General features: G+C 36.6%; 1 protein-coding gene across 1 annotated transcript in view; it reads left to right on the top strand.

Moving 5' to 3' along the window:
* LOC306844628 (extracellular serine/threonine protein kinase FAM20C-like) overlaps positions 1–23,069 on the top strand; it is a gene marked incomplete at its 5' end in the record, with an annotated part of 59,794 nt that extends 36,725 nt beyond the window's left edge. The window contains 7 exons of the mRNA XM_079376895.1: positions 10,238–10,330; positions 14,166–14,281; positions 16,382–16,562; positions 16,824–16,933; positions 18,689–18,770; positions 19,690–19,749; positions 20,715–23,069. Coding sequence (XP_079233021.1) covers positions 10,238–10,330; positions 14,166–14,281; positions 16,382–16,562; positions 16,824–16,933; positions 18,689–18,770; positions 19,690–19,749; positions 20,715–20,979 — 907 coding nt within the window. The 3' untranslated portion in view covers positions 20,980–23,069. The remainder of the gene's footprint in view (positions 1–10,237; positions 10,331–14,165; positions 14,282–16,381; positions 16,563–16,823; positions 16,934–18,688; positions 18,771–19,689; positions 19,750–20,714) is intronic.
* Between the last annotated feature and the right edge of the window lie 4,372 nt (positions 23,070–27,441).

Consider the following 27,441-nt stretch of genomic DNA (forward strand, 5'->3'; position numbering starts at 1 on the left):
CGATAAAACTTGTGACCATAGTTGACTAACGAAGATTTTGGCAAACACACCCCTGATGAGCTATATTGGTATGCGGAAGTTAACTAATCATAACAGAGGTAATTTGCATATAGAACTCTTAAAGATACAGTAGCTACTCAGCCTGTTTATTTCTAGGTGTCAAAAAGAAAACCTAATTTGGTGCAAGGAAAGCTGACTAGAATATTCGTAGAATATTTAAGCAAAAAATTAAGGCTATGTGTGGAATAGACAATGACCAGTCTGTTCTTCAAGGTATTTCTCAGTCTGTCTGTGAATTGCAATTAGTGCTTTGAGCCTCAGGGGTCTCGAGTGCTGAGCAGTGCAGAGTCTGGCTCTGTCACCTCATTCATTTTGTTTTTTTCCCTTTAGATTCTCAGCTAGTATTCACTCTCTCCCTTGTTAATTAAAGAGACCTTGAGAAGCATGTCATCCATATGTGCTCTCACAGTGGCACACTAGTATAGTAAAACAACCTACTGACATATGTCCAGGCTTAATATTCCTTTCAGACAGACGCAGGGGGTCAGAGAGGATGCTGGGACGTCTGGGGGCTGCTCCAAAGTATAGCAGGGTAGCCACTGGTTGGATTGCTTTGTTTACACAGATCCTTGTAGTTCATCGGTCTGGGTCCTAAAGTGACAGCAGACTTAGAGAGAACACAAAAGATTTAAGTCCATGTCAGAAGGCAAACATTGGTCAGCATGATGACGGTGGCACCTCAAGACATGCTGGGTGGGAACTGCGTCATGCAATAAACACTGACACAAGCTTGAATCTCCACCCAACAGGAAGCCACAGCCTGGGGAAAATGGCAATTATATTTGGTGAGAAAAAGGGTTTAGCACGGCAAGAGAGAGAGAAATGAATTCAATGTACTATAATCTTCCTAGGTCGCCCTAGGGCAATTCTAATTAAAAATCACAATGACCCCTAATTCTCTTAACCCTGGAATATAATTACTGCAGTAATTTGCACTGCTTCTAATTATCATATGTCTCTTAATGTATGTTAAAGTCGTGAAGCAAAGCGGTTGCGACAAAAATGTCACTAGAAACATCCGCTCCTTTTGTTGCATGTCTGACATCAGCTGTTGCAGCATCCAATCAGTTCTAACCTCTTCACTAGTTATTAATCACACTTTAAGGTCGGAGCCTTGAACATGCTTCCAAAACCTAATTGCATCTCAGAGTTAAATTAGACCCTAAAAATCATTGCTGCATTGATTACAGAGCTTATGAAAATGTGTCAAGTTTCATTGATTTCCAAATGCACCCAATCCAGTTATCCAAACATATGGCGGACGTCATTTCAAACTCATTTACATTCGCATTTCATGTAACTTTCCTGAGGAGAACAAAAAGTTTAGCTGCGTGTACATGAGAAACTAGGTTTAAATGGCTTTACAATCTTATTTATAAATAAATTCAAATGCAATATTTAGTTTTATAATATATAAATCTTAAATATACGCTTCTGTAACGGGGCGAACGAGATGTGAGGCAAGTGGATCCAAGTGCAAGCTTTTATTAATAAACAGTCAAATAACATGCAGGGTCAAACAACAGCAAAGGCCAGGCCGCTCCGTAGAGTAGCTATCGCTAGGAGAGTGATATACACTATACAATACTCAGCAATGACAGAGAGGAAGTCTATAAAGCGTGTGTGATTGTGTGATCAGCTGTGTAATCAGAGCAATGTGAGATTGGTGACAGCTGTGTGTCGTCAGTGCAATGGATGATGGGAATTGTAGTCCAATGGTGAAGTGCAACAGTGGTGTAGTGCAAGTGTCCATGCGGTGAGCGGGTGACCTCTGGTAGTCAGTGAACGGACGTTCATGGACCGGATTTGTGACAGCTTCATTTATGTGATCAAAAGTACCATATGAACTAATATTTTGAAAATAACTCTATTTTAATACATTTTAAAATGTAGTTTATTTCTGTGATGTCAAAGCTTAATTATTCGAGTCTTCATTGTCACACGATCCTTCAAACATCATTCTAATATACTGATTTGGTGCTTAATATATATATATATATATATATATATTTATTATTATTATCAATGTCGAAAACATTTGTGATGCTTAATATTTTTTGAAAACCCTGCTACATTTTTTCCAGGATTCCTTGATGAATAGAACGTTCAAAAGATCAGCATTCGTTTGATTTTTGATTTTTTTTTTTTATTATTATTATTATTTAAGTAAATGTATTTTTATTTTAAATTATATTATTTACATTTTTAATGAAATCTGTAGTAAATTCACAAAACATTAGTTGTGCGTAATTCACTCAAAAAACAATTAGGTTTTATGTAAAAGCAAAGGCCACACAGAATAAAAAACAGAAAGAAAAAAAACACTGCAACAGTTGTATGAAAGATTTGTTTGTCTGTATTAGGTTGGGAACCTCATAAGCAGATAAAACTGTATAATATGCTTTGCGCTGGCTTACATAAGCCCTGGGTAAGCCCTCTGAAGACACTAATGTTTCGTCCTTAAATTTTCAGGCCTTTTGCACAAATCTGTTATTCCGTAGAGGTTTAATTTTCTTTTAGTTTCTGAAATCTTTGATCTCTCAGGATGGATGTAGAACTTTGCTTTGTATTACTGACCTGCCTAGACCCTCCAGCCGATCTCATCTCTAATTCCTTATCATTCTGACTCTTTTTTTACTGATTGTTCTCTTGTATTTTTTCTCATACTTACCTATATCTTTACTTAGGTTTCCTTTATGCTCTTTTTTTGAAAGATGGTGAGCTCAGGTCAAACATGAGTTGCTAACCTGTCCCCTCCAGCACAGTCTACACGTGGGCTCTAACAATCAGTCCTGTCATTGGAGCAGTAACCATACCCGGGATTACGTCCATATTATAGATCCCCCCCGTATCTGCCTGCAGGAGTATGGACAGGATTCAAGGAGGTTCTGCGCAGGTGGGCCGAGCTCTGGAGTCTGTTTCTGTGTGTTTGAGGACTCGGGGAGAATTCATGATCTGCTTAAAGGTTTCAGGTGTTGGTTACAGTGTTGAGGTGTTGCCCTCGGCCCCTCCCGCACTGACAGCACCACGGGTCACTGAGTTTGAGCAGGTGGCACTGACTTTTTAATACCTGTGGGAAATGCTGGGAGGACACTGCAGGAGAGCTAAAACAGAGAGGAAAAACAAGAAGGGGAGAAAAAAATTGGTGTGTTGAAACTCTGGCACTCATGGTTTGGGACATCTGTGGCGGGATAAAACCATCTGGATGCGCTGTTGTGTGCTGCTGATTTAGCTGACTGACAGCTGTCGCTATTCCTTGATGATATGCTGTTATTATTTTAGGGTGTGCATTCATATCCCTGCCAACTTCGGTAGGACTTCCTAGTGAGGTTTCTATAAAGTGCTGTTATGCATTGATCATTTGAGAACGATTATTTTATGAATTGCGTCATTTTGTGATGCATGATCCTTTTTACTTTTTTAATACACATGCATTGCCCTATTCATAATTAATTATCAGTGTATGTTATTCTATAGAAAGAAAATTGTTTTTGTAATATTTAATCAAAATGTAATATCTTTTCAGATGAAATCAGTATCTCTTCTTTTTCAATCTCTCCTCTCCAACCACCTGTCATAGAGATCACATTCACAATCTAATAATTTCCAATGAATAACATTGAGGCCTGTCATACTTGTTGAATAGCCAGTTTCACGTAGAGGTATGTCATATTTTGGTAGAATTAGTTGAGAATGTTTTCATATTAGCGTTTAATCTGCACTCATGCCATCAAACTGACTGTAAAAGTGCAGTTTCATTCAGCCGTTCCAGCAAAAATGTAAAAAATGAAGAGATACCTAAATGTAAAAAATTATTAAACTAAACTCTTGCTCAAAAACATCTGCAGGGCTAAGATAGTGCCATTTCATAATTGCTTCCATTTGGACAAATTTTAGAGAATATGTTTGTGAGTATATATTTGTGAAATTAACAATTGAATACATAAAAATAGTGAAAGATTTAAAGCAGTTTACGGCGTTTTTGGGTGCAATATCTTGCTTATCCTTTTCTAAGTATTATTAAAATAAATTGTGACTCGTATGCATGTAATGCAAAAACATGTCCCCTAAAAAGTGGCAAAACCTATTTTAAAAAGAAATTGGTTTGCTTTAAATTTTTTGAAGAGTAGGAGAAGAGAGACAATTCACACTGCATGTTGAATAAGTTAGCATCTCTGTTTGCTGACGTTGCGATATTCAGATCTTACATACATTACTCTCCAAAAACTCATTGGCAAAAAGATGATTCATACATTTACTGTATTTTCTTAAATTAGAGTTTGGCTGTCTCTGTCACCTTTGTGACACAGCAAAAATATAATTTAGTTTAAAGTCAATATTGTTTATGACTTTCATGCCACATTTATTATTGTCTTCTTCGAAGGCTTGTTTCCAGACCAGAGATTTTATTAGTATTTTGGTTTACATCACAGGGACAATTATGCATATAGCCAGTTCAGCATATTCTGTTCGCAAGGTTTTTGTGTCTGATTGACCTGCCCTCCCTTCTGTCTGTCTCTCCCACATCAAGAGACTGCCCCATCAAAACTAAAAGGGCTTATAAAGAGGATTAATTGCTTAATGTATTTTTTTTTTCTTAAAGGGATAGTTCACCCCAAAATAAAAATTGGAACCATTTAGCAACAATTTTAAAATTAGTTAGATACATTAGTTAACTTGAACTAACAATAAAATTATAAATATTAAATTTAAAAGTTGTATATGACTTACTTTCTGTAGTGGATGATAAAAGAAGATATTTTGAAGAATGATCAATCTTTTCCACACAATAATAATAGAAAGTGACCAAGGGCTGTCAAACTCCAAAAATGATATCCTAAAAGTAAATTAGATGCATATTAAAAATAAATTAAACAACATGGGGTTGAGTTAAGTAGTCTTTGTAACATTGTAACATTTTTGGAAATTTGGAAAACTTTTGAAGACAAAAAAAATAATAGTAATAAAAGTATTAAGTCGCAACTTTCGATTATTAAATTCAAGCGTTTCAGTCGGACCCATTGCCACAGGTGTATAAAATCAAGCACCTAGCCATGCAGTCTGCATTTTTTTTACAAAAAAAATGGGAGTGAAGTGAATTTAAGCATGCTTTGTAATTCAGTTCATGAAATTTCATCCCTGCTACATATTCCATGGTCAACTATAAGTGGTATTATTGGAAAGTGGATGCATTTAGGAACAGCAGCAACTCCGCCACAAAGTAGAAGACCATGTAAAGTCACAGAGCGGGTCACAGAGTGCTGATGTGCGTTAAAGTCGCCAATGCTCCTTTGATTCCATAGCTTAAAGAGCTCCATACTTCTACTGACATTAATATCAGCACTCAAACTGTGCAACAATAGCTTCATGGAATGGGTTTCCATGGCCGAGCAAATGCATGCAAGCCTCACATCACAAGAACAATGCCAAGGGTCATATGGATTGGTGTAAAGCACACCGCTACTGGACTCAGTGGAAACCTGTTCTGTGACGAATCACAATTCTTTGTTTGCCAGTCTGATGGGAAAGTCTGGTTTTGGTGGATACTAGGAGAATGTTACCTGTCTGACTGCATAATGCCAACTGTAAAGTTTGGTGAAGGTGGGATATCATAATGGTATGGAGGTTGGGCTCTGCCCCTTACTTCCAGTGAAGGGAAATTGTAATGCTTCAGCATATCAAGACATTTTGGACAATGCTATGCTTTGGGAACAGTTTGGGGAAGGTCCTTTTCTATTTCAGCATGACAGTACCTGTAAGCAAGGTCTATTAATACATGGTTGGATGAGTTTGGTGCAGCCCACACAAAGCCCTGACCTTAACCCATCAAACACCTTTGGGATGAACTGTTATGGAGATTGTGAGCCAGGACTTCTGGTCCAACAGTACCTGACTTCTCAAATGCCCTACTGGATGAATGTGCAATCATTTCATCAGAAACATCGTGTTGAAAGCCTTCCCAAAAGAAAGAAAGCAGTTATAGCTGCAAAAGGGGACCAACTCTGTGTTAATATCTGTGTATTTAGAATGCAATGTGATTAAAGTCCCTGTTGATGTAATGATCAGATGTCCCAATATTTCTGTCCATATCATTTTACCAGTATAATGGGACATGATGCACGGCTTGAACCCAGCAAGCTCTTTATGTGATTGCTTTTCAGACGATGTGCAGATCATGGAAACGTGATGGTTTTAGGTGGCCGACATCCCCACTATCATGTGTTCAAAGCTCGTCAGAGCCATCTGCCAGAAAATAAAGCCTTTTATGTTTGCATTAGTTTAATTTGTTTGTTATTTGTTTGTTGTTTATAAAAGTATTTAACGTCAGTTTTAAGTGACAGGAGTTAAAAGTAAATTACGTGTCATTTCTCCGAGAGAATATCAATTTGACTATACTTTGCTATGTTTGTCTGATATGTTTCATGTAAAGATTGTCACAGATTGTCCTTGAAGTGCTCTCAGCAGACTGCTGTTTAACTGTGAGGTGACCCATCTTTGTTTACCTATGCAGACAGGGACTTGTGTATCTGCTTTGAGTGACACACATATTGCTACCACTTGGCAAACAACAAATACGCAGGCTGTCTTCTGCTTTTATTGCCAATGAGATTTATATCAACATAATTGATCTGCCCATTCTTCAGCGGAAAAAGCACATTAATATGGCTCGACCGCTGAGCGATACACCCACCATTCCCTAGAGCTATGAGCTGTCACATGTCAAACCGCCAGGACTTCTTTCCAGACTGGAGGCTGCACACAGGGTCAGGATGACCGTGGCAACTGTCCTGCCAATCACAGGCCAGTAAGAGGCAACAACGCGCATCCAGGAAAGTGCTCTAAGTGCTTTTTAGCCACAGTGCAAGGTGACGGAGATGTACTATGTCAAGAGCAATCGAAAAAAACATTGCTTGTGTTTTGTTATGGGGGATGTGAGGACATAATGAGAAACAAAAAGCATTGCTTTTCCACTATTTTGCATGTTAGGTAGGAAATTGAGTCACTGTCTGTTATATTATCCTCTGCTGCATTTGCATGATATTTGTAACTATACAATACATTAATATACATTTCAAAGTCATTTCTATTCATGTTTCAGAGTCATGCCTAATGCACTTGCTCTGACACGTGCCGTGGTGATGCAGATCGGGCCTGTTTTATTCCCCTTTCCTCCATCTTCCAATCATTCCCTGTACTCTCTTGACTGTTATTGCTAATGAATATGGTTAAAACTATAAAAAGACTAAAAACTAAAAAAATAATACTTTCTTTCTTCTGTGGAACATAAAAAGAAGATATTCTGAAATGCATAACAACATTGGAACCCACTGAAGTACATTTTTGCATAGGATAGGTATTACAGAAATTTTTTAAAAGAATATACTAATGAACTAATGAAACTAAATGTAATGTTCTATGACAAATAAGGACAAATACTTATTTTACCGAGGAATTTACCAATTAATTCATTAAAAATCCTACAATGTAATTTCCTGGATTCTTTCCCCCTATTCTGTCTCTCATAGTTGAAGTGTACTATGATGAAAATTACTGGCTTCTCTCATCTTTTTAAGTGGGAGAACTTGCACAATTGGTGGCTGACTAAATACTTTTTTGCCCAACTGTATATCTATAGATATATATATATATAAACATACTTTGTTTTTAATATACTTGTAGACTATTTGTAGTACACTACAGTGCACAATTAGTACAATTAAGCACATTTCTGACAAGATCTGTCACAGTCTGACAGGTTTACAGCAACAATAGAGTAAATGATGGCATACACTCTTAAAAATAAAGGTGCTTAAAAGGTTCTTCAAGTGATGCCATAGAAGAACCATTTTTGCTTCCATAAAGAACCATTCAGTCAAAGGTTCTTTAAAGAACCATCACTTCCTTACCTTTTTATAATCTGAAGAACCATCTTTCACCACAAATAACCTTTTGTGAAACAGAAATGTTCTTTATGGAACCATTTAGACAAAAAGATTCTTCTATGGCATTGTGAAGCAATTGTGAACCGGCAAGGGATAGTAGTATCGCGTTTTATTTAATTTTTTCATTTATATGTTTATTATTGAAATGTTGTTTATATGCATGTGTCAAGTTTATTTAATTTCTTTATTTTCTTAAATATGTGGGTAGATAGTATTTATAGAGTTGTAACTTTTTAGTTTTAGTTACTTTTTCTTATTTGTAAGTCGCTTTGGACAAAAGCGTCTGCTAAATAACATAAGTAAGTGAAGCACCTTTATTTTTAAAAGTGTAATTTTCATTTTTGAGTGAACTAGGCTAATGAACTACAGCATATTACTTTGCAGAAGAATTGCTCATTTGACTACTCTCATTAAGTAGTCATACTTAAAGTAGTCAGCAATGCTTAAGGACACCCGCTGGCTAAATAAAATCCTACTCTTTTGTCCAGGTGGTACACGACACTTCAGTCACTTGCTGACTCATTTCACTCTGGGCCAATAGCTTTAGCCCAAATTCTCTCTCCAGAGAGGTCGCCTGAATCAGCAGTACATTTTAGGCCTCATCTGGCAAATAAAAATCCATTAGTTCCCTTTTGATCTAGGAAATTGAGTGAATCATAATGGTGGAGGAGGATTTCAGTTCGAAAAGCTTGCTTTGTCCCTCAAATGAAAATATATGAAGTCACAAAAAGTCTTTTCCATTAGTGTTTTGACAGTGGCGAGGGAAGAGGATATAAGCAGCACTTAGTAATGGCTGGATGAAAATGGGAATTTGGCGACTAAAAAGTTAATATAATAACTCATGATATTGAGGTTGGTGGCTGGGGCTTTTTTTTAAAAAAAGCAGGACATCCTGTAGATATAATATCTCAATAATAATCTCACAATTTTCTCACAAGAGATCTCTATGATGGCTCAAACTTCACATTTCAAAATGAACTCAAACATTTCTCATCAGATTCTTTTAAGACCAAATGATCTAAATTATGATATCCACATTCATTTTATAGTGCTATTCTCTGTCAATAAAGTTGATACTTAAATGAAATCCCATTCAGTTATAAGCAACCTTTGAGCAATACAATTGTCCTCTGTGTGTTTGTTAGTCACCTACAATCTGAAGTGTTTTGAGCTAACATTAGCCTAGCGTAGCTCTGATTTGCCATTTTCTGACCTCATTCCGCAATGCTTCCAGGAAAGATCTTACAGTTGTTTCAGGAAAGCACCATGTAAGAGATACCATGAGCTGTTGAAACTGATATCATTGTAGTAGGTTGAGAGTTAAGATCTGTGGTTTGGTGCATGTCTGTCTGGATTCTATGGCATTTCTTCATGCGCCTGTCTGTCTGAGTCTTGTAATCTGTCTGTCTGAACGCATAGGTACGTGGGGAGAACATGCACCTGCAGTTTGTTTCCTGCCAAAATCTGCTCTGTGCACACACACACATTCCTTTAGTTGCTGATCCAGCCATGCGGTCCACTCGGCAGATGTCCATGTTGTCTATTTGTCTGTATGCTAGTGGCAGGATGTCTGCTTGTAAATACAGTTAACTGAAGCTAGCATAGCGCTACCTGACACAACAAGACTGCTGGAAGCCTTTTCCTTTTGTTGTAGGCTAAGCGCGCTTGATTGTCAACACACACAAAAAAATGCATTTAGATTTATAGAGTATGATTAAAAGGCTAAAAGATTAAATATTCATACAATAAACTCACATTTTAAGTTAAAGTTAAGTTAAAGCTCTGCAGTATATTCTGTTTTATACTGAACATTATGGCACATGTACAGTAGTGGGTCATACAGCTGTTTTATGCATACCGCTATGTATAGCCTACTGCATAATGTATAAATAGCAAGTGTATTATGGCAAATAACTGGCTAAATATAGCCAGTGTGGTTAATGACCTGGAGGCAAAGTCAGCAATTATTTTTAACATATTTTATATATGCAGGTACATACATATTTTATACTCGACTGCTAAAAGTTGGAATAGTTCTACACAAAATTTGATTACATTTTTATTTATTCAACATGCAGCAGTGAAGTGATTTAGCAATGAAGCATGCTGCTCTTTCAAATGTTGAATGTTGTATACAGTATAAGTTCAACACTGTAAGCAATACTTTAGTATTGCATTCCGAGACAATAAGGTGGAAACTAACATCAATCTTGTTTTTCTACTCTGTCCTCTAGACAAACCAGGGAACAAGAAACACCCCCAGACTTCTTCTACTTCTCTGACTTTGAGCGACACAACGCAGAGATCGCTGCATTTCATCTGGACAGGTAAGACTAAAACACCTAGAGAGAGAAAGAGAGAGTATTTGCAGGGCTCTGTAGGGCGGCGCAGTGGCCATTTGTGAGAGTTTCGGGAAGTTGTTTCCAGTTTCTGTTGCTATATTCCTTATTTTCTTGTATGTCTGTCTGTTTCAGACACAAACTGGTACCATCTGAATAATAATGAGATCATGTGACCTTAAGCATTGCCAAGAGTTTATGCTTAGCATCCCACTGTGTTTACTTTGTGTTTACTCGGCCTTTATCTTTGTTTAACAGAAATGTTTGCAGGTGTTTAGATATGACAGGTCTGGGAATTTGTTTTAAGGTGTCTGACGTTAATGATAAGGTTGGAAGAGACAATATTAGATTGCCAGTGTATTGGACAATGTCATCATTATTGTCTGAACTTTAAATTGTATTTTCCATTATTTCATTTTTTTTCACCCCATTATTCTTGGCACTGTGCTTACTAGTAAGTGAAGACAAGCATCATTAATGCTACTGCTTATGGCTCATGGCTATTGATTAAAAATAATCTAATAAACTAATTATGTTTAAGTAAATGTTATTATGTTAAATGTTATTAATAATAATAATAACAATGGTAACACTTTACAGTAAGGTCCCATCAGTTAAATTTTGTTGATGCATTAACTAAAATTAGCTAACAAAGAGCAATTCCTTTGTTACAGTGTTTATTAATCTTTAGTTAATAAAAATATAACGGTTCATTGTTAGCTCATGTCAGCTCAGGTCCATTAAATAATATTAATAGATTCAAATTTGAATATTAATAATGCATTAGGAATGCTGAAGTTAAATTAACTAGAATTAATAAATACTTTAGAATATTGTCATTGTTAGTTCATGTTAACTAATGTAATTAACTAATTGGAACAAATTGAACCATGTTGTAAACTCTTACTATTATTTATTTTATTTTATTTCATTTCATTTTATGCACCACCAACAAATAGAAAAGTTTTTAAGAAAATATATTTAAGAGTATATTGTATATTGAGCAAGTCTGGTAGTCTTACAATCTGGTAACCTGCATGATGTTCATCCAAACCCCATTCAACCACCCCAGTAGCCTTTAAGGGGAAATTCCCCTACAGAGACCTTCAGCTTGGCATCCTCCCAGTTCTTTCACTGAAAACACCTGTAGTGCTCTGATACTGCTCTGGAATGGACATTGGCTGGGAAAAGAAACCATAACCACACACACACACATCTCCACATTTCACATTTACGCACGAGAGCGCTCACGCTATTGTGATGTCAGAAAGCCAAACCAACTCTTATTATATTCTTGCCACTTTGCGCATGTCACTCAAGACTTTTGGACAACGGCCTGAAAAGCACTTAGTGCGATAGAGTCGATATACCTTACAGTTACTCCGAGAGTAACAAGGTGCATGTGAGTGCAGTCAGAAGAAACTCCCCGCTGACTTTAACAAGAAACCCCACAGAGAGAGGCTTTGTGGAGTCAGGGAGCTAATTGAGCTTGTGAGACCCACTCCATTTCCTCCAGAACGTTGTTGCTCTCATTTGAGGCGCCTGTCATGTCCATGATGTATTTTATTTAGAGGAGGAAAAAGCATTGTATGATATGCCAATTTATTGTCAGCTGGGTGTTAACGCTTTGCTAGTGAAATGATATATTGATATTCTATTAGTGTGAGAGAAACAACTGAATTTTACAAGAAATGTTGAGCTGCTACAGTACTCTCAACTTCAATGCAAACCACTTCCACTGGCCGCTTCCTCACGGTTATACTGTAGCTTATTTCCACAAAGGTCTGACAGGATGTTCCTAGAATGCGCTGTTTCCACACTGGGCTCTTTGTCGCCTGCGTCCAGAGTGACTCTGCAGCTTGTGACCCCTGAGTGTTTTCATCTCATAGGCTTGGGTTTCTGTCTCTCAGGGGCCAGGAGCCCATGCACACACGATGTGGGATTTTCTCTGAGGCGGCGCACTGAACACAGACTAAGGCCGATTCGGACGGTAATTGTTTCTCAGGGGGACGTAAGTGATTTTCACCATTTACAGGGGGTAGTTGGTGATTTAATTTGACGTCCAAATCCAGGACGTCTGTGTTTTTCTCTCACCACCCCCGTAAAAATCCCCAGCCGAATTACCTACTGTTTTTTGACAAACACCAAGGTCGTGTGGTTATTTAATTGCCGTCCGAATCCACATCTCTGAGTGTACGAGAAGAAATCGATTCAAAATTCAGCGTTTAAACCGTTTTTGAACACTCCCGAACACCGTACGGTAACTGTTGTACTTCGGTGTAATTTACATAGCTATATATTTATATTTGAAATGCTGGAAAGTATTTAAAAGAACAATACTTCATAACTTCTCCACCACAGCGAGTGAGAGCAGAAAGAGAAGAAAAGCACGTAAACATTCAAAGGTCTTTATTATGGCAGCAGCAGGTATGCAATACAATTTTAAAATGTGTATTATAAACGGATATATATCATGTATAATTATATATAACTATAGCGCGTATTTTCCTATTTCTAAACAGGAGATTTAAATAATAAAATAATAAATAGGATAATACATTATTAAATATGCTTGGAATAATAAGAATATATTTTACATAATAATAAGTATTTTTAAATCAATTTTACACAATAAGAAGAACAAATCTGTAAATAAAATTCATTTTATTGTAATAACAGTTTGAATTGAAAGAAGTTAAACTTAAATGTAATGATGGAAAATATGGGAAAACTTCAACTGGTTTATAATAATATATTTCATTTTTCAGTATCAATTGCCTATAAATATATTATCATATGCACAACATATGGAGTACACTTCATTGTTTGACACTCTTGCAGATAATGATGTTTAGCATTAATTAAATTAAATTATTAGTAAATTGACCATGGTAAGATAATATTTATTTTATTTGCTGTTTATTAGTATTTATAAAGCACATATTAATGCCTTATTCTGCATGACCATAATTTAGATCCCTTAATCCTACCCAATACCTAACATAACAACTACATTGCTAACTAGTAATAAGCAGCAAATTAGGAGTTTATTGAGTTAATTAGTTTATTTAATTTGTTAATAGTGTGAATTGGTCCCCAAACTATATATTATATGTTTATATTTAATCAGTTAACTTTCATTGACATTTTATTATTTCATGGTGTGGTGCTGTATAGCAAATTAAAATTTGTCTGTTCATTTATTATCAAATTCATTTTATAATTTAATTGTTAATTTATTTAATTTGTATTTACATTTAATAAACTCACTTTCATTTTAGATGTGTTGCTCTATGGCAAAATTCTGAAAATTGCATTCTGTATTTTTTTCTTCCTGTCTTTCCAATTCAACGTCTTGTGAGGCGTGTGGCCAGTTTAATTAAAACTCACTCATAATTGAAAAAGAGCCAAGTCTGACTTTTGCCCAACACAAGTACACAAGAATGAGAGAGAAATTAGAGGGCATTTATATCCTGCGGAGTGTGGCCAGATGCTTAAATGCCAATAAAAGTCTAATAAAGAGCAATCACGGAGGTGTCATAAAGCCAGTGAGTAAAGAGTGGGCTCAGTTGTTTAGCAGTAGCAAGAAAAAATCGTTACCTAGCCACTTTAAAAATGGCTTTATTCTATGGATTTTCTGCGCTCTTTACTGTTTGCTTCCTCATTATTGAATGCAGCAGGAGATTGAATGTCTGGTGTCACTTCTCTCATAAAGCAGCCTGTGAACTGTGCAACGTCTGCGTGAAGAAACACCACAGGTGTTGTCTCTGATAATGCATTGTAAATGAATCGTTTGACAATGTCGTTTGTTTGTGGCGCTCAGAATCCTGGATTTCCGGAGAGTTCCCCCGGTGGCCGGCAGGCTGGTGAACATGACACGGGAGATCCGAGACGTGACCCGTGACAAAAAGCTCTGGCGGACATTCTTCGTATCACCAGGTATGTGTGGCTTCCACAGGGCCTTTTCTTCTACCCCATCAGGCCATGCTTCCCCCCTGATTGCTGGCTTCTCACGCATATCCCTTACGAAGATTAACTATGGTTTGGCTACAAATTAAACCAAAAAACCATGGTTACTATGGTTAAACCATATTAACCACAAATTAACCATGGTTTTGCTACACTAACCATACTTTAACCATGGTATTTGTAGTAAAACTGTGGTGATACAAATGGTTATCAATATGCCAAAAAAAAAAAACATGGTTACTACACTTTTACTACAATAAAACCATGGTAAGTATAGTAAGGGATAGAGTTCAGACAATGATAAAATCCACATTTCTGAGAATCAGACAGTCATTCAGTTTCATGACAAGCTTTCCTGTGGCATTGAAGTGTTAGCATTTAGCTAAATTTGTTGAATAGTTAAACATGTTAGCATCTTGCTATATGTATTTTTGACTGCTTATTCCTTTTGTAACAGCTTAAAAAGTCAATAAAGAGCTATTAAACTAACCAATTACAGGCTGTGACAAATATTAGCACAAAAAGGGTTCAGTAGACCAGCCGTAGACCAGCTAACGACACGCAGCCAAGATGCTAGGCTAATTACAGCCTTTAATTGGGGAGTAACAAGCATGCAATAACACACGTGCATCAAGTTTGGCAACTAAATTACCGACATTTAGATGATGTAAGTGTTCGGATGAGGCACACAGATTGGCCATATTCATTCGCTGCAGGGCTATCATTAGCATTCTGCCTCCACTTTTCATGACAAATGTGTTTTTGTGGGAACGAGTGAAAGGGCTCCTCTTCCCTCGGGGAGCCATGTCAGGAAACATTTGAAAAAGGCGTTATACACAATAATTCATCATTGGCTAAACAGCAGCGTTTAATGAGCCCTTGGTGAATCCGAGCATTTAGATCACTGACATCTTTCATCACATAAAGGCACATCTGGAGAAGTCACCTATTTAAAAAAAAAAAAAAACATTTTCTACAAACGGTATTAGTACTATAAACAAGGCTGCTGCACAAAAGATTGTCATAGTTAGCATGTTGTTGCTGTCAAATGTGTTTAGCATCATGATGGTGGACGTTAGGGCTGGGCATTATGATGATATAGCCTATACAACTGTTTTTCCTGCCACATAGATACATTAATTTGACTATTACTGAGAAAGTCTGCTTTTGGAAATTTACCTGCATGTTTTTTGCAATTAAGTGAAAATGTATTGTAGTTTAAATTTATATTAAATGCAATTTGCCAAACTTTAGAGTGCTTTTGACCCACTTAAGTAGAATTTAATACATCTGTATATGTCTTTTTATAATTACTTATATTTTGCATTGAAATATGGTTAAGGTGTAGCTGAATGTACTGGCGAGCATTTATGATAAACTAAAATATACTTTAATGTTATTTCTATTAAACCTCGTATGTCATGTATTTATCTAATTTAGAATCAAGTACATTACATGTGCTCTAGTATGTCAGTCAACACATCAAAATAAGCAGAGCCAGACAAAAGATAATTAAACATGAGATTTAAAATGTACTTTAAAGTAAAACTTTTCATTTGACATTATTACAAGGTGCACTTTTTAAAGGTACTGCTATACAGTACATACTATTATCATCTTGAGAAACATAGTCATTAAGTACAGTCTTTTGTGCGTATACAGATAACCACATTACATGCTAATTGTATGTATCACAATTTTTTTTTGGGGGGGGGGGGGGGGGGGGGTTAACATGTGATATATAAATCTTTTTTTTTTTTTTTTTTTTACCTGATGAACGCAAACCAAAAGATACGATTATTTATTCATTAAAAATCATTGCATCAGTGAAAAACAACTGCTTCACATTATATAAAACTTGACTTAAATATCTGGGGATTCTGAAAGGTTATAGGTTCAAACCCAGTAATGGGTGATCAATGAGCTATTCCCATTGTGTACTTGAAGACACTTAACCCCATGTTACTCCAGAGGGACTTTTCCTTTCTCTTTGCTTCATTGGTGGTCTATTTTAAGACCCCCAAGAACAGTTTTCTCTTTCCTAAGACCTTTTCTTCCTCACCTCTGCAGCCAACAACATCTGCTTCTACGGCGAGTGCTCCTACTATTGCTCCACAGAACATGCCCTATGTGGGAAGCCTGACCAGATCGAGGGCTCCCTGGCTGCATTTCTTCCTGACTTGGCACTAGCTAAGCGCAAGACCTGGAGGAACCCCTGGCGCCGCTCCTACCACAAACGCAAGAAAGCTGAGTAAGCTCTTTTTCTCTGCATTATCTCAGGTCTCCATGCACCACCCCATATCTTCATTAAACTACAGTCTGGCTTTATCAGCAAAAGAGACTACTGAGCTTCTCTCTTACTCTCAGAGAAATCCTATCTGTGCAGTAAAACAATGGGCTATCCTGTTTGAGATGGCAATTGTACGCTAGTAGGGTTATATATGAGAAGGGACAAAATGCAGCTCAAATTTAAAGGTGAAGTGAGTTTCTTAGTCGTTTTCTCTATTGTAAGGTGGGAAGTGGATCCGGATTATTGTGATGAAGTCAAACAGACTCCTCCGTATGACCGAGGCTCACGGCTCCTGGACATCATGGACATGACTATTTTTGACTTTCTAATGGGTAAGTGTTGAACATGTTTATACAATTTTGCTTAGAAGTAGGGGAAACTGGGGAGAAAATGTTTTTTTTACTGCAGTAAATATTTTTCAGGGTAACTTTATTTATACATTTTTGCATTTTTTAATTAAATGTTTATGTAGACTCATGAAGTCTTATATAAAAATGAACATTTTCCATTTTTACCCAGGAATTTTTATGCATTCTGTCTCCTAGAAGTTGTGTAATAGCCTGCCATTCACTTTTCTTAATATGGCCAATGAAAGTTTTTGCCTTAGTGCAAAAAATGAATTGTTAATTATGATATACAAGTTTAAAAAGCAACAGACACATTGTAAAAAAAAAAATGAGATAATAGACAGTCAACTTTAAGAGATATGCCGTAACATTGTGAAATAAGTCAAGCTGTGAGAAAGTCACAGGTGGGAGATTTACAGTCACATTGCAAGTAAATAAAGTTGCATTGCAAGGTTTTAAAGAAAGTCAATGCGAGATATAATAACACATCACAAGATAAACATTCATCCGGCAGATATAAAGTCGCATTGTAAGATTGAGTCACACTGTGTTGTATAAAGTCACAACTGGAAGATATAAAGTTTTAATTTAGAGAAATAAATTCTCACTTTTGAGATATAAAGTCAAGTTGGAAGATATAAAGTCACAATAGGAAGATATGCAGTTGCAAATGTAAGAAACAAAGTCACACTGTGATATAAAAAAGTGACACAGCAAGATATAAAGTCACATTGTGAGATAAAAAGCCTTATTGTGAAAAAGTCAGTTGGGAGATATACAGTCACATTACAAGAAATAAAAAAGAATCGCTGTGAGATATATCCCCAGTTTCACAGACAAGGCTTAAGGCTAGTCCCAGACTAAATGAAATCTGAGCTGTTCACTGACAGATCTTAAAATGCATCAGGGCCTTTGTTTTGTGTCAAGACAAACACCAGTAGTGTTATTTACTAAGGCACTTTTATCAAAATTACTTAAATGTGCTAATTGAACTATGGCCTAAACCTGGCTTAGTCTAAGCCCTGTCTGTGAAACCAGGCCATAGTCACTGACTAAAAGTATAAAGTCAGTTTTGAGAAATAAAGTGACAATTTTGAGATATAAAGTCACAATTACAGGAGTCATATATCCATATTAACAAAGTTATTTTGTGAGATTAAGTCATATTGCGAGATATAAGGTCACACTGCAAGATATAAAGCCACAACTAGAAGTGTAAAGACTCTGAGAAATAAAGACAGACAAAGATATAAAGACAGAGATATAAAGCCATGACTATGTTAACTATAAAGTCTCAATTTCAATAAAGTCACAATAGATATAACTTCACAGTTGGGAGATTAAGAGCAGTCTGTGGGTGATCTCTGGATGTGTCTTCTGAGTTTGAGAGTGTTTTGATCCGTTCATGAGCCGTGTGCCCTTGAGCAAGGCTGTTAACCTCAGGTTGATCTGAGGGAATTTCCCCAGTTCATCAGAAGTTCCTGGTGCTTTTCTGTGAGGGCATTGTGTGAACACCATAGAAACCAACTCCTCCAGCACTTCTTGTGTACGGATAAATATAGATTCTGATTCAAGTGTCCATTAATTAGTCATTACGATGACTAAAATGATCAACTAATAATTGTATTCTGTCGAATGGGCTACCTTTCATCATTAAAAAATAAAATAGTTAAAAGTTCAACATCCCACATCGATCCTCCTGTATTTTACTCTCCCTCTCTGCTTTTTCACATTGAACAGGCAACATGGATCGCCACCATTACGAGACTTTTGAGAAGTTTGGAAATGAGACTTTCATTATTCATTTGGACAATGGCAGAGGGTAAGCCGTTTTTATTATTGTGTAATGTCCTCACCGTCCTTCACACCTCGCTCCTCAAAGCTCCATACGACTCCACAGATACTTCCTTTTTACACCGAAACCATGGAAACAGAGTGTTTCTATCTTAAGAGGCGTGAATATGTAGATGTTGAGTGGAAGGTCAGATTCATATGGCGTCATGTCTCAGGGTGTAATATGTGTGCCGTTGAAGGGCTAACAGTGGGTAGAAGTCACACAGGTGCTCGCACAGATAAAGGATTTTGATTAAACTGACATTCTGCTCGACTGAAGTGGCTGCTTTTTCATTCTCTACATTTGTTACTGAAGTAGGCCACTGTGTAGAGCCGTAGGTCTCTCAATGCCAGATTAATCTAAGCCCCGACTAAAATTTACATTTATTTTCTTCTGTTTGTGTGAAATTTATACTGAACTGAATTTCTGATGGGGTTTTACTGCTACAAATAAGTTGCAAGGTCCTGTCATGAAGTGCTTTTTGAGCCACCTAGGACTTAAGTCTTTGCATGTAGTTTCATAATTAATTCTATTGTCTTTAAAATATGGTTAAAGTGTACTGCTGAATGCACTGACTAACATTTATGGCAAACTAATGTAATTTCTATTGAAACTTGTATGTCATGTATTTGTAATTACACATTTGTAAAAAAATAAAGTTGTAATTTAGTACATATAAACTATTAACTATTAACTAACCATCATGAAAGTGTCTCTCTTTAAGCGCACTTAAGTGGCCTTTTATTTCATTAATATTATATTATCTGCAAGTACAGTTTTTTTTTTTTTAAATATGCTTTGAAATAAGATTTGAAGTACACATTAAATACAAGTAAGCACACTTTTTCACCAGAGAACCATTTAAAAATATCAGACATTTAACCTCTGTTTCTCTCTAACCCCACAGATTTGGAAAGCATTCACATGATGAAATGTCCATCCTGGTCCCTTTGACTCAGTGCTGCAGGTAAGATTGTTTTTCTCCACTTTCAGACATCTCTTGAATTGAGGCAATAGCCTCCCAACTGAGAGAGTGACTGCAGTGCAGTAATTCTGTATAGCACCGACACAACCACATCCTGCTGTCTGCTGTGCGCTGATATTCCAGCTGTATTCTTTATTGCACATTTACATTTATTACCTGTGGCTGATGTTTTCTTGCTAGAACAATCTATATGAATGGTTGCAAAAAACACTGACTGTGTCCCAATTTGCATAATTCTGCAAGCTGATTATATAGTACACACCACTTTGTTGCTAACATTCTGCATGTGGCTAAATTTGCTATTCTAAGGGGCCGTTCACACAAAACACATTTTGCCATTCACACAAAACATTGTGTTTGCATTCCACTTGACTACTTTCACATTAGTTTTTTATGCAAACATTCGTTAGTTGTCTATTGCACTCAGGACTTGTGTCTTTCGCTGAATTTCGCGCACAACACATACTACATAAACTCATTTAGTTTAACAAGAATTTACTAAAAGTTTAACAAAAAGTACGGTCACACTTTATCTTAAGGTCCAATTCTCGCTTTTAACAAACCATTATATATACAAATTTTTGCTTCAATAAATTCCTAATTTGCTGCTTATGAAAAGAGTTTTCAAACTAAAACAGGGTCTGCTGCATTTTCTGAAGTCTCCATTTTCAACCTCGAAAAAGCTGGAGTAGTGTAAACGCTAGGCGTAACTGTAGCAAAAGTTATGCCTTTTAAAACAAAAACGCACTAGTGTAAACGGGGCCTAAGTTCATGTGTTCAAATTTCCAGACATTCCATGTTATACTTTAAATTCCATTTTTATAACTGGATCTTACAATTCTGTCTCTATTTTCATAGAGCCCTATACACTAAACTAATTAGCTGATTTGCTGAGTTATACCTTTTACCACTCTCTCTCTCTCTCTCTCTCTCTCTCTCTCTCTCAGAGTAAAGAGGTCGACGTACCTGCGGCTACAGCTGTTGGCTAAAGAGGAGTTCAAGCTGAGCTCTCTAATGGAGGAATCACTACTGCAGGACCAGTTGGTACCCATCCTCATTCAGCCCCACCTGGAGGCCATGGACCGCCGCCTGCGCCTGGTGCTCAAGGTGCTGGCCGACTGCGTGGAGAAAGAAGGCTTTCCATCAGTGGTGGAGAATGACCTGGACGGACAGCCTTCCTCGCACCACCACCAGGCGCACGGAGGGAGGTAGTGAGGCCTGAACCTCGGTTCCCGCCAGTCAGTCCCCCACCATGAGCCCCACCGAGGCTTGTGCTCGAGTCACACTCTGAATTCAGTGAATTCCACGACTAGCCACCAATGCCTCTGAGGAGCCACCCTATTGTGTGTGTAGATGCGGAACTCTGGGACGAAGACGTTGTTTCTGGATGGCTGAGGCTTGTGTTTGAGCTGTACTCGGAGCTGCAGTACACTCTTTTCTGTTGCATCCTGATTTGTTTGACAAGTCTGCTAATATAATTTATTACATTTGCATATTTCGAGTCGGTGACTGTACAGACGAGTTGGAACCAAAAGCTGATATTGGTACTCAGATCTATATATTCAAATACACAACTGTGCTCATGTCATGTCGACATAAGGGCACGTAAACAAGCTTTAATGATAGTACTGCAGTGCAGTACTACTGTGCAAGGACACTTAAACACATCCTCCCCTGTGCGTTCACAATTCCACATCATTTCCTGCAATCTGAACTAAGCCATCGTTTCAATTGCACATTGTGCCATCAAGCCTTCAATCATCATGTCAGATTTGGCACGTTTATTATTTCACTTAGGGAAATTCAGAGGTGAAGTGCGCGCTTCATTTAAGGTTATTCAGTGGTGAAGCACATGTTTAAACATCTCCGTGGAGAACGAGAGAATCATGCTGATTGGTTCTTCAGGCGTCCTGTGCCCACAGTCAGTGTTTCCCAGCTCAGGCCTCATGATGAATACACCTGCTCTCTCTTAATGAGAACCTTAAGGACGGGCTGATGCTATGCTAGTGGAAGTTCATAATGATGTTAGTCGTACTTCACGCTGCAGGTATCTCGAGTCTCATCTGGTGGAGTGATTTCACTGCTTGATTATAGAGTAGGGCACAGGCTCGAGGGAATGAAACAAACCAATCGGTCCGAACCAGGATACAACAAACGATAAGTCATTTCATGTTAAAATTAGTTTTTGTCCTAACCAGACAATCAGTGGCCAACGAGACCAGGGTCCAAACCTTCTCCTGGAGGGCCACTGTCCTCTAACGTACCACAAAACACCTGCCTGGATGTTTCTAGCAGGCCTAAAGAGCTTGATTAGCTGGCTCAGGTGTGTTTAATTAGGATTGGAGCTAAACTCTGCAGGGCTGTGGCCCTCCAGGAGCAGGACTGCACACCTCTGGATAAGATATTTTGGTTGGTTTCTGTTTCTTTTCTAGTTTTGCTAACAGTGAACTATCACTGGTCTACTATCACTAATCCTGCTCCAAATATTTGTGTATTATGCTGCGTTCCATTCAGTCAGACATGGGATCTGATCTCTCATGCGTTTCATCGCTCAGTGTTCAGAACATGACATAGCAAACCAAATGCTCCTGCCGGTGTTTCATGGTCTATGAAGATGTGTCCTAGAAATCCGTTTGGGGAGGTTACATAATGGTACTCAGTGCAAGCATTTGTTGTTCTGTGATTATTAGCAGAGAGGATCAACCACAGTGTTTCTCTGGTTTTATTATCATGAAATATGGTAACTTGGACTCAATAATGCATTAACTTACAATCGAATGTTTAGCATTAACAGTGTATTTAATTAATTATTAGTAAAAATTAGCTCCCTGTTTGGGTTATTTTTGTAGAGTTTTTACTGAATTTCAAATCCAGTAAAAAGTCATGTCACGTATAATCATGACCGAACATTGTTTATCCATCAGTGGTGTCTTATATGGATATTTTATTTTTATGTAGCGAAAGTGTTATGTAGAAATGCTTAATATTTGACACAACCAAACCTCTTAACTTTGGGGATGAAGGTTATCCAAATTTTAGGTCATTTACAGTAGTTTCTAAAAACATTCTTTTCAGAAATTCAAAAACAAGTTTTGTCTGTAGAACAGAAAATCAACAAGAATATTCTTAAGAAATGTTTTTGGGGTCTCCTTGTGGGCAGCATGCCGACATTCAGCGCCTTTGCGCTACGGGCGTCCCAAGTTCGAATCCCGACTCAAGGACCTTTCCCGAATCCCGCCCCCCTCTCTCTCTCTCCCACTTCGCTTCCTGTCAGCTCTAATCTGTCCTAAAGGCGAAAATGCAAAAAAAAAAAAATCTTTATTCTTAGGTTATAAAGTAGAAAGAAAATAACAGTTAAGAAGAGCTTTACTCTTAAGAATCATTCGTGAATCCAGCACTGATTAGTAAATTACTTGCCTGTGGAAAGTGACATGGTGTAATGCTGATAGATCGTTTTATAATAAGACATAATTTCCTTCCTCCTTTTTTGTTTTGTTTTGTTTTTCAGTGTTACTCACATATACTGACCTTTCAACAAAAGTTATTATTCCATTGCTCTGTATAAAACATGTGTTCAGCTCTCGCTTATTTTGTATTGTGTAAACCATGGCCAAAAAGGCAATAGAGTGCCTTTTATATTTATAGCAGTGGTAACTGCCACTTCCAGTCTCGTTCATTCACTCATATTCACGCCATCGTATTTTAAAAAGGTTTTAGTTGGTCTCTAAATGAACCTTTTGGAAGTAGTTGTGTGTTGTATGTTAAAAGCTCACATTGCTGTTTATAAGAGAGAGTACATTTGTGAGGAATTCTTGTTGGCTTTTAAGTCTTATTTTGCATTTGAGATTATTTTGTGTGTGTGTGTGCTTTAAATGAAGTCCCTGTTCCTCACAGATATTGTAAAGATGATTTGATAGTTTGACTGATCTGTGTAAAGTGAGGGGCCACATGTGTGTTTTGTGTTTAACCCCAGTGCCTGTGCAATGCTCAAGAAACTTGAATGTTTTGGGATTATTCACAAACGGACCTTTTAGTAGCCCATGGCCTGGAGTCGAAGGTGTTTTTTGTTTTTTTTAGTTAGCAGTAATTATGAGATGGTTAAGGCTTCTATTAGCCTAAAACATGTTCCCAATACTCTGTGTTTCTGTACATATCTGTAAATATGATACGTTGATCCAAGAGGCTGTTTTCGGAGCAAAAAAAAAAAGCTTCCATTTTCTTTTCTTCTCTTAGGCATTGTTACTGTGAAGATCTGTTTGCAAAATGATAAAAGTGTGCAATAAATGAAGCTATGTTGTTGAACTCTTTTATGTGTAAAAAGCAAAGCAAAAAGTGATCGTAAAGGACCAAAAACTTAAATGAATGTTCCAGGTTCAAGTTAAGCCATGGTCACAATAGAGTTTGAGCATGCAATGGTCATAGTAATTTGAAATATTCTATATTATTTAATATTAAATAGTTAATATAGGCCTACTAAATTGCAACTTCATCACTACAACTGTGTAAATGCAAATATATTTAAATACATTGCATACTAGTTTCCATAGAAGTGACATTTATATATATATATATATATATGTGTATATTAGTTTATCATAAATGCTTGTCAGTACATTCAGCAGTGCACTTAAACTGTATTTCAAAGACAACAGAAGTAAATATGAAATTACATATAAAGATGTAAATCCTATTTAAGTGGTTCAAGCATTATTCTAAACTTCAACTAACTGCATTTAATATAAATTTAAGCTATAATACATTTTCTTTTAACTGCAAATAAAATACATTTACCAAAACATGACACTCAGTTCAGTACATTATTTCCGTAACAAGTACTCTGTTTAGAAATATGCTGAAGTGCACTTCTATTTCACAAGCGGTTACATGTTATGTTTGGACTTTTCTCTGTTTGAACAGTCGCTCTCTGATATCCTTGTGCATATAAAGTTATCAGGTTTACCAGTTTTACCTAGTCATAACAGGAGTTGTTAAATAGTAGATAAAACCTTTACAAAGATAATGCCATTAAGTGATTTTCGTCTGGTTTCATGTTAATCGCTCCATAGACTTGCATGTTTTACAAACTGAGGGACCTAGTGTTGACCTTATTTTCTGTGGTACTAGAGCTCAACCTGTAAAATTCCTTTAAGATTTCATACAGTACATCTCAAATCAAGTCAGATTTTGTGGCTGTATTTGAATATCTTACATTCAGCCGCTGGACTATCCGTAAAACGAACCTCAAAAGCAGGCAGATTTATCAGCTCTGTCCATCTTCAGATATGTGAGGCTGCTCTTACTCTGACACTCTGCCAGGTCACATACATGTAGAGCCGATACATAATATCCCTCTAATCCTTAAACCCTCTATCTCTCTCACCCATATCCTGCTATATTCACTTCTATTACATTGTAATCATTCACATGCAGAGGCAGTTACAGGACACATAGGAATGTCACCGTGACCTTAAACTATAAACCTTCCAGTCTGCACCAAGAAGATGAAGTTCTAGTCTTCAATTACATCTATCTGTCACCATTTGATAAAGAGCAAAACAGACTTATTTTTCTGTTCATAGGCTTCTTATAAATGGCCAAAAAAAAACAACAACACAAAAAAAACAGAAACATCTCAACTCAAGTACACTCAAGAATAAATCAATTAATTATTTAATTAATTAAAAAAAATCAATAAATAAAATAAAATAAAAATTTATGTTAAGATTGATGTATTTTAAGATTTGAATTGCATATAAAATTTTGGCCCATTTAGAATACACAGTTTTAACATAAACTAATGCACTTAATATTATGCATATTTGTCAATCATATATACATGGCACAGGCAAACAGCTAAGAAACAGGTACACTGTAAAAAAAAAAAATAATAATAAAAAAATCTAAATTTGAGAAGGCAACCAGCTTCAGGAGATTTTTGAGTTTTCGCAACTTGTTGTTGTCAGTTTATACAACAAAAATTTGAGAAAACTCAAAAATCTCCTGAGGCTGAAAACTTTTAATTTTCTCAACTATTGATTTTTTTTTTTTTTTTTTACAGTTTAAGATTTCTGTATTAATAATAATAATTATAACAATAAAAGACAAAAAATAATAATAAAAATATAAAAACATGGCATCTATTTAATTCTTATTTAAATAAATTATCTCATTTTCAAAATGCATTTATTCAAATGGCTTAGATTCAGCATAAATCTGTTTATTGTTAAAATATGTCAACATATTCAATTCAAATGTATAAAAATGGCTAGCTGTGGAACAAGAAATAGTCTTTTAATTAAAATGTATGAGATTGAAACAAACTTGATTTGCTGATAATAAATACAGAAACCTGGTTATTGTGTGTAACACATTTAGTTTACTTGTTGTCTCATAAGTCTTTCATTGATGTATGAATGACAAATATGCATCACATTAAGTTTATTAGTTTGTGGTTATTAAAACTGTGTAATCCAAATTGATGTAAATTTTCTAAGTAATTCAAATACATAAATCTTAAATTTAGGGCTAAATATTTTTTAGTGTATCAGACGCAGCAGGACATGCAATTTATTACTTGACCACTGGATGGCGATACAACGTTTTACAAAAAAAAAGCTATTAAATATATGCGTATTATCATAGCACAGCAAAATACTTTAGGATGCCTTCTTCTCTCTTTTAAATTCTCAAAGCACCTGCAGATGCTGTTGTTTCGGCTTAGTTATTCCTTCACAAAGCCAAATCATCCTGAGGCTTTCATGTGAGGAGTACAGTAGGAGGCGTTTTATGTCCTGAAATGGACCCCTCTAAACCTGCGCCCCGCCGAACGGATTAGACGGCAAGATGAAGGAAGGGCCAACTGCTGTCTCCAGGCAACAGCTTGTGGTGCACTGTGAGCCAATATCTCACATGTAAACAAAACTGAGATGCTGATGTCGTATTCATCCCCTATTGCTAAACAGCAGGTTGCATTTCAAAAGGGAAAAAGCCTTTTTCACCTTTCTTCTGAAATTAAAAAGCTCTAACTGCGATATCCAAACTCTCAAAACTGATATTTCACACTGAAAGAGGCCTGCATTAGATCTCATGGAGCTTTTGACTCAGCCATTTAGGATTGAAATTGAAATGTCTCTATCTACATGCCATTCATAAAGGTCATTACCAATATGTGGCCCTGCTCGCCCCTAATTGCATTTTTCCTATGCAAGCTCGAAATTACTTTTCCAAGGCAGTGAATTTTCCTGTCTAGTACAGATTAACTTGCACGTGAAGGGTTATTTTTTATGTTTAGTGAAGTGAAATATCAAAAAAACAAGGCATTTAATATTAAAGAGGTTTGAGGGGTCTGATTTGGGGCGTTCATGCTGTGACAGTGACAAATTAATATACAAATCATGTAAACAAGTCATGCATATTCATCAGACAGACAGGTGGCTTGATTGTGTAGCTTTTGATTAATATTACTTATGAGTTACATTTACATGTGTCATCAGCCCTGAGGGTGCAAGTCAAGCTTGGGGAGTTTGCAACCAATTGAAAAATTATATTTTATTTATTCAAATTCAAGAGATGCGATATTGGTTGTCTTTTTTCACACTTTGAGCCAGGTCTTTCGAAAATATTCAGGATTCATAACGCCTCAATGAGTAATTCATAAGTATTCAAGATCTCACG

Source organism: Barbus barbus, assembly GCF_936440315.1.
Source record: "Barbus barbus genome assembly, chromosome: 3".
NCBI classification, from domain to species: domain Eukaryota; kingdom Metazoa; phylum Chordata; class Actinopteri; order Cypriniformes; family Cyprinidae; genus Barbus; species Barbus barbus.